General features: G+C 37.9%; 1 protein-coding gene across 9 annotated transcripts in view; it reads left to right on the forward strand.

Moving 5' to 3' along the window:
* APP (amyloid beta precursor protein) overlaps positions 1-16,519 on the forward strand; it is a 244,752-nt gene that overhangs the window by 170,170 nt on the left and 58,063 nt on the right. For all 9 annotated transcript variants that reach the window (XM_069475007.1, XM_069475008.1, XM_069475009.1 and 6 more), the window contains one exon: positions 15,625-15,753. In XM_069475007.1, coding sequence (XP_069331108.1) covers positions 15,625-15,753 — 129 coding nt within the window. The remainder of the gene's footprint in view (positions 1-15,624; positions 15,754-16,519) is intronic.

Below are 16,519 nucleotides of genomic sequence, written 5' to 3' on the forward strand. Positions count from 1 at the left end.
TCTCGCCTCGCTTCAGGGCACAGCACAGGCAGTAGGGCTGGGGGCCCAGGGAGTGGAAGCCATGCAAAAGAAATTAGGAGAAATGCCAGGAGCCCCGTTATTCCCAGGTTCAACCTCTTGTCCATTTCATCTTGAAGGTCAAGGGGTCACAGGGCATCTGCCTCCACAGGGCCATCTCAGTACGATAGACGCTGGCTCTTCTCCACAGAGCAGTTAGTCAGGCTTCCCGGGGACTCACACTGCAAGACCCGACTTAATATTCCTGAGGGAGTAGCACTGATGCTATAATTGAAATGCAAAGCACAAAAGCTGGAAGGATGTCTTAGTCCCTTCAGGCTATATCACAGAATACCATGGAGAGGGTGGCTTGTGAGCAAAAGAAATTTATTCCCAATGTTCCGGAGGCTGAAAAGTCCAAGATCAAGGCACTGGCAGGTTTGGTGTCTGGTGAGGGCCTGTTGCCTGGTTCACAGGCCCTTTTTACAGTCTTTTACTGTGTTCTCCTCTGGTGGACAGAGCAAGGCAGCTCTCTGGGGCCTCTTTATAAGGATACTAATCCCATTCGTGAGAGTTCTGCCTTCTTGATGTAATCACTTCCCAAAGGCTCCACCTCTAATACCATCATGTGGTGGGTTAAGTTTCAACATAGGAATTGGCGGGGAGGGGACGCAAACATTCAGTCCACAGCAAAGGATCTTAGAAGTAACCCAGCTCAGTCCCCTCATCCCATTAAGTTACGTAAAAGAGGTCAAGGAAAGTTGAGCCTTGGCTGAGTTTGAGTTGTAAGAACTTCTGGTGGACTGGTAAGAACTGGAACTCAAATTTCTGGCTCAGAACAGTTGCCATATTCTCGGTGGGATGCTGGTTCATCATGACATCAGCCGTGACAAGGCTTATTGGTGGCTTTCAGTGATCATTGCCCAAAAAGCCTTATCAAGTGGTGCAGACATAGGTTTCTTCACTGACACTCAATGGGAGAGTTTACTTTGAAGATAAGGAATGTTCTGAGCATACGTGTGCTTTATGTCTACTTGTTCTATCCATCACTGAGCAAGGGATATTGAAACCTCTGACTGTAATTGTGAACTGATGTATTTCTCCTAGCAATGCTATCAGTTTTCCTTTGTGTCTTTTGAGGCTTTGTTTTTAGGTGTGTAAATGTTCAGGGTTGTTATGCCCTCTTTGAGCCCCTTCTCATGAAATGACCTGTTTGTCCCTAATAATATGTTTTGCTATGAAATCTACTTTGTCTAATATTAGTAAATCTACTCCACCTTTCTTTTGATTAATGTTAGAATAGTGTATTTTTCCATCCCTTTACTTTTATTTAAACTGTCTTTATATTTGAAGTGCATTTCTTATAGAGAGCATATAGTTGGGTCTTGTCTTTTAATTGGAAGACCATGCACATTAAATGAGGTCATTAATACGGTTATATCTCAATCTATCATCTTGCTATTTGTTTTCTATTTGTCCAATCTGTTCTTGGTTTCTTTTCCTTTTCTGGGGGCAGGGGAATTAATTGAATTTTTTTCATGATTTCTCTTTTGTCTCCTTTGTTGGCTTGTAAATTCTATTTGTTATTTTAGTCATAGAATTTAGGTTTATAGAAAACATTTTTAATTTATCACAATGATACTATACCAGTTCAAATAATATTTTACTACTTCATAGGTAGCATAAGAGCGTTACAATAAAGTACTTCCATTTTTCCTCTCTTACTCTTTGAGCTGTTGTCATACTTTTTCTATACTATACTGTTGTTGTTTTTCTTTAAATAGTCACCTTTGAAGAGTTTTTAAATAATAAGAAAAAAATAACACATACGTTTACCTATGCAGTTACCATTTCTGGTACTATTAATCCTTTGTGCAGATCTAACTGGTATTTTTATTCTGCCTGAAAGATGTGCTTTGAAATGTCTTGGATTGTGTGTAGGTTGGTGGTGAATTCTTTTGCTTGGCTAGGTCTGAAAATGTCTTTATTTCACCTTTGGTTTTGAGAGTTTTGTTGTTTTGTTTTTCTGTTTGTTTTTTTGTTTGTTTGTTTGTTTGTTTTTGCTGAGTATAGAATTCTAGATTGAAGATTTTTCTTCTACTACTTTAAAAATGATGCTCCATTGTCTGCTTATTTGCATTGTATACAACAGGAAATCTGCTGTCTTTATCTTTATGTTTCTATAAATAATGTCTTATTTTCAATCTGACTGCTTTTGCAGTTTTGCCTTTATCACTAGTTTTGAGCGATTTAATTATGATGGCCACGGTGTAGTTCAGTCTCCCCTTAATTCTGCCAGGCCATATTTCATCTCATCATCTCACATACTATCGTTTTCTAGAATATCTAGGAATTCACTGTTTCCCTTTTTTCCCCTCCCTAATATCTTCCATGTTAATTTTTAAACCTGTGGAGTATAGTTATAAAAACTGTTTAAATATCCACTTTTGCTAATTATAACATGTCAGTCAACTTGGAGCCAATTTTGACTGGTTTATTGCATCATTTCATGCCTCATAATTTTGTATTAGATGTTAGACACTGATTTTTACTTTGCTGAGTGCTGGGTGTTTTTGTAATATTCTTGAGCTTTGTTCTGGAGTGTAGTTAAGTTAGTTGGAAATAGTTTGATCATTTTGGATTTTGCTCTTTTTAGATTTGTTAGGTGGGATTGGAGCAGTTACCTGCCTATAGCTAAGTATTCCCCATGAGTGAGGCAGGACCCTTCTGAGTAATCTACCGTGAATGTTAGGTTTTCCCATCTGTGTGGTAGAAACAAGTACTGTTTCATTTCTCTGTGAACTTCTGGCACTGTTGTTACCTCTGATACTTTTGGCTGATTTTTTCCCCTGGTCTCTGTTTCTTTCACATGCGTGCGCTGATCATCACTTGGCCCCATTCTCAAGGATCACCCTTAATAAATCTCTAGATTGTCCTTCAGAGCAAGTCCCTCCTCACCCATACTCTGTCCTGTGAATTTTAGCCACCTTGCTCTCTCCTGGCTCTGACGTCATGTCCGTGACCCTGGGAGTCCTCCTGGCTCTGCCTGGCTTCCCCGTTCTTGAGCCGTGGCCTGGAGACGCAGGGCAGTAGGTTCGGCAGCTGCAGGACCTCATGTGTTCCCCTTTCCCAGAGATCACCGTCCTTCACCTGGTGTCTGATACCTTGCCGAGACATTGTTCCATATGTTTTGTCCATTCGTTGGTTGTTTCAGACGGGAGGATAAATCCCGTTCCTTTTTCTCAATCTTGGCTGGAAATAGAACTCTTTGTGTATTTTTTTAATTAAACCAAAATGCCATTTGCACTGGTTTTCTTCACCATTTTAATTTTGCTTTCTGTGTGTAAAGTTATAGTGCCCTGAAAGCCATGAGGAGCCCTGGCAGAGCTCCTGGCATTGTTCCAGGTGTAAGATAGTGTGGACCCTGTTCTGTCCATGCCCTCACTCCAGTCTCCGGAGATGGAGATGGAGTGGCTGGTTCAGGGTGACACCACTGGTAAGGTGCAGGGTAGAGCCATGAATCACCACCGCCCACTGCAGTGCCTTCTCGCAAAACCAGACTTCCTCTCTGAACAAAGAGCTTTTGAAAAAGAACATTCACATTAGCGTTTTCATTTTCTGTTGGCAAAATAATCTCTGGCCTAGCAAGGCACGACTCGGTAAAATTCTGTTTATGTCTCTCTGCAGATCAGAAATTCCTTGGTTCCTCTCTTTTTTGGAGGAACTCCCTTTCAGGGGAGGAGGTGTGGGGACCATTCGCCAGAGCAGGGCAGGGGCTGGGTGTTGAGACCAGAGCCTTAATAGCACACACGATGTGAAGTGGCCCAGCGGAAAGTCCAGATCTCTGAAGTCAGATCTTTGCTAAATGGTCACTGATAGGGCTAAAAATAAAGACTGAGTGGAGTCCTTAACAAACGCACATTTAAACTTTTTCAGTTTAGTCTCATCAGCCGTCCCAGGAAAGGCACTGGCAAGAAGAATGTTTGTCAGAGGTTCAGATTTTATCAACGGGGACAGTTGTACTATTTTTTGTTTGTTTAGCCACTCCAGCATTCTTCTGAGGGGATAATTTTAGATTAATTTTAATAGTTCTTGTTGTGAGCCTGATGTTCACCTCATACGAAATTAGATAGCATGTTTATTTGACATAAAAAACTGGATTAGGAAAAACTATTTTACTGTTTAAAAAAAAATCAGATTGCTATTGATTGATCCAAGGATTCCTGTTAAATTCGTACCTCAGAAATGCACAAATCTCTTCTTCATAATAAAAAGTGGGGCTGGGTAGTCACAGGCCTGAAATCTTGGGGCATTACCTGCCATTTTTGTTAAGTTACCATCTTTGAGTGTTCATTTAAATTTTAATGTATGGTTTGACACGGCACTTACTTCTGCACCTTGGAAAGCTGAAAAAAATTTTAAATTCCTTCTTGAGGACTTTTATACATTGCTCTTGAAAGTATACATCAAGACCTTGCCAGTGATTGTCTGAGGAAGGCCACATCTTTGGAGCCATACATAAATATTTCTAAGATTTCCCTCATCCTTAACACAGTGGCTAAAAAATACAAAATACTGTATTCAGTACATGTCATTTCAATGTAAGTAAATAAATTAGTGAAAATGTTTTCCCGTAGATTCTATAGATGTTATCCCTTTTAGAATTATTATCTCTTTAACTCTTACCAAACTCTATCATGTATTCCCAGACTTGCAAATATGGGGTTTTCAAACAACATGGATTATTTTCAATCTTTTTGAAGCTCAGGTTTAATTGATACTTTTATTCATATTTTTAAATCTAAACTTGGAACTACTATGAAATGATGTTCTTGTGCAGCTAGAATTCCTGTTCTATGAATTTCATTTTGTAAGTTCCCATGTCTATGTATACTTTATGTTCCAATTTCCTGTTTAATTAATTATGTACCTATACACTGATACACTGAATAACCAACCTAAAAATGCACTATTTGCTTCATTTTTAGAATCATATATATTATATTTAAAATAAATACTTCAAATATTAAAATAATTAAAAGTTTCTTTTTTCTTTCTTTTTTTTTTTTCTGAGACAGGGTCTCACTCTGTTGCCCAGGCTAGAGTCCCAGTAGCTGGGACTATAGGCATGCACCACCATGCTCAGCTAATTTTTCTATTTTTTGTAGAGACAGGGTCTCACTGTTACCTATGTTGCCCAAGCTAGTCTTGAACTCCTGGCCTCAAGCAATCCTCCTGCCTCAGCCTCCCAAAGTGCTAGAATTACGGGTGTGAGCCACTGTGCCTGGCCTAAAACAGTTTCATTTTTTCCAGACCAAAAAAAAAAAAAAAAAAATAGAACAAAGCTGTGTCTTTGCATTCAGGATAACGCAAAGGCTTTTGAGGCCTAGTGACTCTTCTAAGGACTTGGAACCCCTGGGAACCCTCAACCCCTTGGAAAATCAAGGACTTACACTTTATTTCCCCCTAGAAAAGTTACATTCCTCTCCAAAGTTGCATCGCACATGTTTAACTTCCATTCCCTTTGGTGGAGGCCTCTGAGCTACCAAACTTAAGTACTGCTTAAAGCCAAACTCATCATTCATTAACCAGCTAGCTCTACAGTCCTGTGCTTCCTGCTTCTTGCTTTCTTGGGGCTCATACTCAGGCTACTCATAGCTTCACGAAATAGGAGCTAAATCCTGTCTGAGCCTTCTCTCTTACAACTGTTAGGGTACTGCTTCTTCACAGATGTGAAGAAGATGATGCTGTTTCCTGACTGTTGAACATTCTCTGTAATCTGAAGAGAAATTAGACTTGCTATGGGCACCTGTACAGTTAAACCAAAGGCTGGATAGGGCTTTTCTTTTTATTGTTTGTTTTTTTTTTTTTTTTTTTTCTGAGACAGAGTCTCACTCTGTTGCCTAGGCTAGAGTGCCATAGCATCAGCGTAGCTCACAGCAACCTCAAACTCCTGGGCTCAAGCGATTCTCCTGCCTCAGCCTCCCGAGTAGCTGGGACTACAGGCATGCACCACCATGCCCGGCTAATTTTTTCTATATATATTTTTAGTTGTCCACATAATTTCTTTCTATTTTTTTAGTAGAGACGAGGTCTCACTCTTGCTCAGGCTGGTCTCGAACTCCTGAGCTCAAACGATCCACCCGCCTCGGCCTCCCAGAGTGCTAGGATTACAGGCGTGAGCCACCACACCCTACCATATTTTTTTTTTTTTAAATAAACTTTCTATTGTAAGCCTAGGTCTGGGAAAACCAAGCAGCCTCTAATTAGTAAGAATTAAACTGTTTAAAAGATAAATAACCAAACCTTTCTTTGTAATTCCGAGATTTTTGATGTTTTTACTTTTAAGCATTTTCTAAGTGGAAGTGAGAGTTAGGAAACGTTTTCATGTACATCAGTCTATTTGTGCCAGTTGTGTTGTTTTGGTTTTTCCGGTGTCTCTCAAGTGCAGCCATCTTATCCATACTAAATTTTATTTCATGCTTATGTTCACTGCTTCACACTCAGACTCTCTATTTGAGTAAAAATTTTTTGGCAGTTTCTATAACACCAGCATCCTTTCTTTTCTCGTTTCTGAGTATTTGAGCCAAACGTTACATTTTCTTGAGATCCCTAAAAACTTCTTTATACAATCCTGTGGTAGAATATGAATATTGTGAGACTCTTCATTAAAGAGCAGGGTTTTGTCGCTAAATGGAGATTTTGCTTAATGCTTTTTGGTGAATTCTAGTGACAGGGCAATAAATGTTCAATGAGAAGCAGCAATCATTGGTGACAAAAAGGACAGGAATTCATGGCTGCTTTGTAGCAGGTGATGCCATGGGGAGGTTCCAGCTAATCAATATTTAGTCACAATGGGATGCTGATTCCAATTAAGTCAGTCTTTGGCCAATATGAGAGTTGGTGTAACTATAAGTTTTCTAAAGCAAAAAATAAATTGCAGTGCCGTTAGTTTTTACTAATCATCCTTCTCCCTACAACCTGTCATTTTCTACCCATTCCTTTTGGTCGCAAAGCAAATATCACGCATTTTATAAAATGTATGTATATAGCATACATCTACAAGGTAAACATGGGACATTGATACCTCAATGTAATAGATGATAAATGAGTTAATAATCATTGGTAAGTTCTTAATGTGTGGAGAAATGAATACTTCCATGTTTAAGGCATTCTACCAGCAAGTTTTGAATGTAGTCAAAATTTTGAAAAGCATATCAGAATGTGCTTAAACGTTACAAGACTGGTAGGTTAAAAATCATCTTTTAGAAAGTCAATAATTAACCCTTATACCATTTCTTATTTACTCAATCGCCATTCATTTATTTTTAGTAGAGATTTGTATAAATCGGTAAGCCCAAGGGGGCTGGTTAACTTGAGACAAGCTTTTCATTGCAAACTCAGTAACAAACAGTGGGTGGTAAGAAAAATGAGAGAATTAGCATTTATTGAACCAAATCCTATAAACTATGCTGAGTGGTGTGCATGCTATTTCAGTAAAGCCTCTCAGTATTAACTCCTTCCCTTTGAATGTTTACCAAGCTCAATAGACAGATCTTGCTGCAGACCAACGGGACGTATGTAACCAGAGACACTAGTGTTTTCTGGTTTTAATTAAGTTAAATAGAAAATTAAGAAGTATGTTGGAAAGGCATTAGCTTGAAAGCTATCCTGTGCCTCTGAGACTGTATTCTTCACCCAGATTCCCTCAACAGCAGAGCCTCACTCAGTCACTGCCTTGGAAATGCAAATAGATTTTCATCAGATGCTGTTAAAAACTATAGCACCAAGACGCTATGCTTTCTTCCTGTAAACATACATATTTATATGTGAATACCTATTTGCATTTCATCCTTGAAAATGAAAACCTATTATGAAAATAGAAATATTTAGTTTTGTAGACAAGTACACGGCCCATTATTTAAAGATCTATTAATTATTTACCTGCCTGGCATTAATGATATTTGCCCTGAAGAACAGATGGGCAGCAAGGGGTCCTCACCCTAGAAACATGTGACACCCAAGCACACATACACGATTTCACATGTATTTCAAGGGGTTCATTCATTCTGTGAAGCTTAATCATGGATCCCAGTTTAAAGATACAAGGCGATATGGATCTTCAGAAGCTTTATCTTCAATTTTCTTATATAAATGTTTCTAAATCAACAAAAACCCATGGAATTTCTGGTAGGTCAAAACACTAGCTAGGTGTGAAAGGAGGAGAGGGTAAAATTAAAAGAAATACAAATGCACTTATCTTTGAACATTTTACCCAGTTAGAGGATCTATGAAGTAAGAATGCCAAAGTTTAAGTATGAATATGCAAAATTAAAGCAGATTGCTATAAATCTCAAAAAGTCAAGAATTTGTCACAGTTGGCATTTGTTGGATGATCAGACCATTTGACAATCTTCAAGGGTCTGTGTTCGTTTAAAACATCTTTTGTTTACAATTTCTCTGCAACTCTCTGAGATTTGCCTTCTGGGTTGCATTAATAATCTGTTCATCGTTAAGAGCTTCAGCATGTCTTACTGCTTAACAAGACTTGAATACGTACAAGTTCAAACAATTTCTAGCCCTTTTGTGCTCACAGGTCAGAAGATCTTAGCTCTATATCCATTGTATGCTAAAGTGTGTCTAAAAGCATAAATCACAGGGTTGGTCTGGTGCTAAATTTCAGTTCTATATGCTGTTTTCACTGATTTATAGCTGTGGTGGTCTATGTAACCAAAATAAATCATTCCTGAGAACTAGCAAAATATCTTGGAAAAAAATTATGATTTTTTTTTCTTGTCAAATACGAGATTTGACAAAAGGTCACCGATTTGTGAGAAGACAGGATTAAAACCGCTCTTATTTTCTACCTTTTGTATTTCATATTATAAATACCTATCTTTAATTCCCAAGTCTGCCATCTGTATAACCTATAACTAGGAAAAAGTAACTAAAAAAAAGCTTCTTCCTACTTCATCTGCAAATTGAGGTTAATTTTTCTACTGTTTTTGCAATTAACTTTGTTCTAGCTTTCGTTAGCCATAATTTGAAAAGCAAAAGGATTAACTGAAGGTTGAGACAAGATTGTGAAATAGGAAAATGCGGCACCCCCCCCCCCCAAAAAGGAGAATGATTGTTAGGGGAAGACACATGAAGGCTTTGGTGGCAGGTCCCAATTAGGAAGTGATCTGCTTTCATGTGAAGGAGGGGACAGATGGGAGATGACTTTCTGGACGCTGCTGTGTCCTGTTATAGCACAAAAATCAGAGCCAAAGCAGTAAACTGGATATCTGAGAGGGCATGTTGGGTGTAACTTCTTAGCCATGTGCAGAGGTTTCACTCTGGCAACGTAAACTAAGTGGATTAATAAAAGTTAGTTATCCAGTATCTTTTCATCTAAGGTGTCCATATTATTGAAACTTGAGAAACACCAAATGGGGAAGGGTGTTAGAATCTACTGCCATTTTCTCTGCTGCTTCATGAAGACTTCTGTCCTCAGCTTGGCATGGAATTGTCATTTGCCCTCTTATTCTTATTTTAAACTACAGAAATTGTTTGTGTGCTTTTATGGAAAAAAAAAGGAAGGTGGATAAATTTTGCAGTGGACTTTAAAAATTTAACTCAACTCTTAGCTTTAAAGACAAAAAAGATTGTGATCCAGAGGTTCCCACGGCAGCTCCCCAAATATTATTACTATTATTTTCAGATTTTTCTTGCAACGGTGAGAGTGCTTTTGACATTTTGAGGGCAAAAGTGGAAAAATAAACTCAACAAAGACCATGTCAAGCACAGAGAAGTTTAACTTTCTTAAGTGTGATTTTAAACCTGCACACAGATTTTGTACATTTTATATTATATGCTCAAGATCTCTTGAAATCTAAGGTATAAAACTGTGAAAATAATGGCCCTGAACCTATTTGTGAAAGCAAGAGAGAATTGCTTTGTTCTTGTTAGGTGATTAACTTCTCCAGTCACAGTTTGGAAACCACCAGGGTGCAATTTAATGCTCCAGGAGAGGGTTTTCTGAATAAGTCCCTTGTGACCTGGAAAGGTTAGGGTGCATCTCATAGAGTGAGTCATTTACTTCCTTCTTGGCAGGATTACGCCTAGGGCTTTTAAAAGCTCTTGACAGTTCACTCCCTTCCATCAGGAAATGGTACAAGGCACAAGTGTCTATTGTGATAAGATGCCAGATTTCTAGATCAAGCATAAAGCTACAGAGTGGGACAACAGAGCTGAATAATCATGTTTTAATATACCTCCCCTGTGAACTGTCCAATAATAAGCTACGTATTCAGATGTGATTGGCATTGAGTTGTCCTGGCTGTCATCAGGCAAACATATATGATTGATCCCAACTCCCAGCAATGCCAGCTATGAGGGACTGTATAAAAGAACCAAGTGAAAAAGACAATAGGTCTGAGAAGTGGGGAAGTTAATACAAAACATCAAAATATGAGAAGACAATATATGAGATCTTTCGAAATTAAAGAAATGAATCTTCTGGTTGAGACTAGTTTGTATTAATATATGTTGTGGGGTCCATTAAGTATTTTCTGGGAAGAGTTCCCAGTTAAAAACAACTTATTAAAGGACGCCAGCACACTGGTTAGATAGAAAAAATGGGTTTGTAATAGTATATCAGCATTTCCATGAAAATTGGAAATGCTACTCAGAGAGATGCTTATTTGCCACTTGGATACCAGGAAAGATATTCTATACTTCTGGATCTACTTCTGAAATTATATTTACCTCTAGGTTATTCATTAATTTAATTAACAAACATTTATTAGCAGCCAAATTGTGCCAGGAGCCATGCTAGCAGGTAGAATTATGTAATGCTTTTGTTTTGTTCCTAGAGGTGAAAATGATTAATGCCTCAAAATGTAAATTTTCTGTTTCTCTTTCTTCTCATTGTAGGTCATGGGTAATCTATTTTATTAATAGTAATGTCTATTCTTAATCTTTTAAGAATTTCTTTTTAAATGATTTTTTAAAAAGCAGTGTGATTATGAAGTAAATTTGGTACAAATTGAAACGTGCCACATCAGTTACAGATACCATGTAACTATGGGCTAAACATTTTCAAAAACAGTAGTGACAATAAAAAGGATTGGATATAATTAGTCTCCCTGGGACAGATCTTTTCCATATATTTTCTCTATTCTTTGCTGTAAATTTTAATAAGATTAGCCATCCAATGCCAATATAACCAGATTGTAGTATTAATGTAGAGTATTTCTTAACTCTGAGATAGGAGGAATTTACTAGAAAAATTATTTACTAATTACAGAAGATTTAAAATCTTGTGACTAAAATTATATCCATGCAGGTTAAAAGTTTCTTAAACTCTACCAATTAATATCTTCGTCATAAGCCACTGAATTCTTATGTTTTTATAATTATATGAATAACCCACTTTAAATGTGAATATTGTAACAATTATATTAGCAGTTACTTTAGGAGAATATGTTTCTATAGAGATAACAGGTATTTTTTTTCTACCATTTCTGTAAGAATGTTTCTGTGTTTTTAATTAAAATTTTAAGAAATTCATCTTTGCCCTAGCATAATAAAATAAACATCCCTAGACAATCAAGACACCTTGTTATTCTGAGATACATGATATAGCTCTACAAATAGCTGATGTTAAGCCTTGAAGATTTATATTTTGGCTAAAAGTTGTAAGTGTAATTATTTCTTTATTTGAATGAAACATGTATGAATCATATTCTAAAAGGAGGGCTCTTTTTTTTTTTTTAACCCAAAGTAAATAGAAATGTGAAAATACAGAGAGAAATCTTATCTGTTTTTCTTTCTTAACTAAAAATAGTGTTTGTTTCTGGGGTGCACAGACAACAACCATTTTATCTGGTATGATTTATCTACCTACTCTCCAACGTAGGAGCTAATCTGATTGTTTTTTCATTTGTGAGCATGATTCCTAGAAATGTGTTTACATGGCCAGATCAGCCAAGCAGAACCCTGTAATTCATTTATTGAGGGATATTCTGAATTATCTTGATGTCCTCGGGTTTTGCTTGTCAAATAGGCCTTAGGAAGGAACGAGGATTGTGTTTATATAGGTGCACACACGGTGTGTATCTGGCTCACATAAACAATGATGAGGTCAGAGCTTACTGTGGGCTCCTAGGGTTCATCGTCTCTGGAGGAGCTAAAGCCTGGGGAATCCTGAGAGCCTGGTGTGCTGCTGTGTCGCTATCAAGCTCTAGGGATTTTCAGGGTAACTTAGGAATATATTTCTGAATATATTTTGAAGCCGTATGGCGGTATTAAATGAGATCAGCAATTGAAAACATGTGAACACATTCACCATTTCATTATCCACTTTAATAGAAGATAAGGATGAATTTAGCACTAGAATCCATGAATGTCACAAAAGCCTAACTTTTGACTAATACCTTGAATCATTTTCCAGTAGTCCTAAGCCTCTGTCCACATGGACAGAGGACGTTCCTATCTTGCTATTTCCCCTCCTTCCACATTAGTTTAATAATTGGCTAAATAATTCTATGAGTTACCTAAAGAATGATGGAATGCCAAAAACCTCGGCTAGTAATTGAGAGACTGAACAAGTTAAATTGGAATCTTCAGCACAATGAAAAGAGCTGATATTAACATGCTCCAAAAGAATATGACCTGAGCTTATGGGAACTAGAAATTCAGGCAAGGATTCCTGGAACATACTCTGTTTTCTAACTATTCAGTTATTTCTTTGTTTTCAACTCTGTAAGTCACTTTGTATGTAGAACTGGTCTTTAGTGTGGTCCATTTTAGATCCTCCTGGAAAGGCAGGATCACTTAGTAATTGGGAGAAGGGGCTCTGGAGCCTGGCAGCTGGGCTAGACTGCTCTTGCTTAACCCTGGCTAGCTCTGTGACCCTCGGCCGGCAGTGTAGCCTGTGTAACCTCAACCTTTATGCCTCCTGCCTCATCTGTAAGATGGAGAGAGCCCCTGTACCTGTGTCCTGTGTCAGAGATGAAGATGTGTTAAGTTACCGTGCATAAAGATTTAAAACACTGTCTCATTCACTGAGATTCAAAGATTTAAAACACTGTCCCATGTAAGCAGTCAGCACATGTTGAACTCTTACTGCTTAGAGGAAAGAAAGGGGTGGCGGAGTTGGAGGTGAGGACTAGGTAGAAGAAATACATGTGTGCCGAGTACCTGCAATGGACTACGCATTGTGCTGGGTAACTAACACAGGACATTCTTAACCCTCAAACACTCCAAAAGATACTGCTCTCTAAATTGCACAGATGGGAAATTTGTGGCTTTCGTATTTCTTTACAAATGGATGTTAGCGTTAATAATTAGCAAGCGGGAACGCATGCTGTTTGTGGCCACAGTGGAAGGAAAGGGGGAGACCCAGATGTTAGTTATCAGAAATGACTTCTGCATTCTCTAAACTGAAATTTCGCTGACAACAGTAATGCCGAGGCCAGCGTAGAGCACAGCATCCTAGCGCACGCGCTTGTTGGTGACAATCCTTTGAGGACAAAATGCCTTAAAGGAACATTCATAGGTGACTGACTGAAAAAGCGAAAAATGTTACAATGAAAATGGATTCTTAAGTTTTTAATTGAAGTGTTTTTTTCTTATTTGAACCCTTTAACGGAAAAAAAAAAATTCCATTTCCTTCAAAACAATAAATCCTTTTCAAGAGAGAAAAATGAAATAGAGCAAGTAGGAAAGTACATAAAGCCAGTCAGCTGCGTCAGTGCGGGGCCGGCATGAACGTTGTGGATAAATGCACTTAGCTGAAACCTTTTCTGTCTGCATCCTTGGAGGTATAATGGTAATTAGAACTAGAGGGATTTCTTAGGCCTTGGTGCTTAATAACGAGCAAGCGTCAAGGGTGTGCAATATCCTGATCTCACAGTCCTGCATATATAATATCCTTCACAATCAACGATAGCCTTCACTCTCTGGTGTTTTAAAATGTTCTTTTTATTTTTTTTAAACTAGCGTGTATAAACCTATCATCTTTTAAATATGAATAGATATAGCTTATCAATTATTATCTCTCTTACTACTTTCCTTCTTGTAAAATTTAAAAGGTCATTCTCTGATTCGTAGATTCAACCAGATTTCACAGTACAAATGAGAGTTTTAATGACAGGTTGCAAAAAGCTGTGTTTCAAGCTGTGGTGTCTGCCTTTCTTGGAATTATGGGGAAGTACATTTCTTCTAGGAAAAAAAAATGAAGAAGGCAGATGAGGGCAGGTTTATTTTATTTTTATTGTGTGTACTTGTTTTCTTGAGTATAGGAACATGGCCTCTGGCGGGATTCATTAAGCAAGCACAGAGCACCCTCTTAGGGCCAGGCACTGTGTGACTGGGGTCCCCAGTAAAGAGAAAGAGTAAGAGCAGATATGGTCTTACAGATCTCACATTAAAGAGGGAAGTCGGAAACATAGAAAATTTAATAAGTTGTGTTACGTAAATTAACGGGGACTTGCACAGCTTTTCACGGGAGCACAGAAAATGGGCACCAGATTCCGCCTGGGATGGCAGGTTGATGGCACCTCGGCTAACTAAGCAAAAGGGGAAAGAGAGGCACCTCCCACAGAACATGGGTAACACAAGAAAAGCGTTGTAACTCTCTGTCACGCCAGCGCTACCACCACACACCCCGTCTCTGGGAATGAATTTCATATTTCCAACCTGTTTTCAAGGTGCCCCTCTCACATAGATTAATAATAACTAGGTTTGCCCACATGGCCAAAATTGTATTCCTGACATGAATTTTATAGCTAGATTTTTTGTTTTAGTGAAGAAGATAATGTATATCTTTGGAAATCATTTTCCAAAATCACATAGTAGAATGCATACAGCAATGGAATTGCTGAAGACAAAGAAGCCTTTGTTCTTTTTTTAAAAAATTAGGATGGATTTTTTCATGTAAAACTGGAATAAAAATGAAATGGAACCAATTACAAAAAAATAGAAGCACTTAAGAAGAAACATAATTGTTGCTGAAAGAGAATCCAATGGCTCAGAAAGGACTTAATTAAATTTCAAATAAAATAAATACAGTTTAGCAATGGCCTTTCTCCTAGAAAAATAAAATGTCTCTTAGAGCTTATCACTCATTTCTTGGCCTACAAATTAATAGTGGTTAAATTGCCTATTATTTCTCTCATTTCAATTCTTGTACTATCATATATTACTGATGATGGGATATTTGTGCAATATTACTTCTGGTTTTCAGACTGTATATATAGAAATGTAGTCTCATATATGCTCCTGTATATTTGGGTGGGAGAAGAGAAGGACCTAACTTAAATCTGACAGATCCAAAATCTGTTTTTCTTCCGTAGCAGATGCTCCTGTTTAAAAGGAAAATGTTAGTTAAGGTGAACATTCATCATATATGTTGAAAATGCACAGTGCTCTTGTAGAAATGAAGAGTGCCCCATCTCAATAATTACTCATGAAGAAAGAAGTGGGAGAAATGTTTAGAAAGGAGAATGGCAAAAAGATGACTCGTGTTGCTTTCACATCACAGGATGAGTGAGTGGGACCTCTGGATGCAACGCCAATAGAATAAGCAATATTTTGCACAAACCTGAAAACTTTTTTTTTTTTTCATTTTCTCTCCTACAGCCTCGTCATGTGTTCAACATGCTAAAGAAGTATGTCCGTGCAGAACAGAAAGACAGACAGCACACCCTAAAGCATTTTGAACACGTGCGCATGGTGGATCCCAAGAAAGCAGCCCAGATCCGGTCCCAGGTAAGCGCTGAATGTCGTACCCATCTGCAGCTTTCACAAGCCAGTGTTCTTGCTCCTTGGGCTGGTGACAGGATTCCAGGCATTTCAAGAGCACCTCTAGGTGTTGTGTGCTCAGTGGCGAGAGCTCCTAATTCCCTGGTAAATTCTAAAGGTTGCTGTGCAAACTGTGTGTGCTTTGGCATTTTCTGAGCGTCTACTGCTATTGATTCTTAAGGAACCATTTAAAACTCTTGACAACAAAAATGAAGAAAAGGAAAGTTATGTGAACTAAAACCTTGAAAATCGATTCAACTAAATTATGGCAGGCAGTCATAAACTTCATTGCTACCACAACGTTTAGATTTAATGTGAGCCTAAATGAAGCCCTGTATTAGTATGTGTTATACTCCCCTGTTCCCAAAGGTTGAAAACCGGGACCTACTACAGGAAATTGAAAATTTTATATTTCCTTGAATGGAAGAATTTTTTTAAATAATATATTTAGCGTGAAATAGCCAGTCAAATTGAAATATGTCCTTTTCCGTTCAAAAATTTGCAAAGAAGTATATGTAGTACATCAGGACTATTCAGGGAGCCTTAGTGTTAGGAAAGTTGGCAGAGGTGGTCTTTCTAATTGGCTGCTATAAGCGTACACAGTAGAGTGGTCGGTTTAAAGATAAGTCTTGAAGCCGAGCTCAGAAGGTAAAAAACAAAAAAATAGGAGAACAAGAAAAATAAGGTTGCCCTATGAGATAAACATTCCAGCAGTGTTTGTCATTTATACTGG

The sequence above is a fragment of the Eulemur rufifrons genome, chromosome 7, assembly GCF_041146395.1.
Source record: "Eulemur rufifrons isolate Redbay chromosome 7, OSU_ERuf_1, whole genome shotgun sequence".
Classification (NCBI taxonomy): Eukaryota; Metazoa; Chordata; class Mammalia; order Primates; family Lemuridae; genus Eulemur; species Eulemur rufifrons.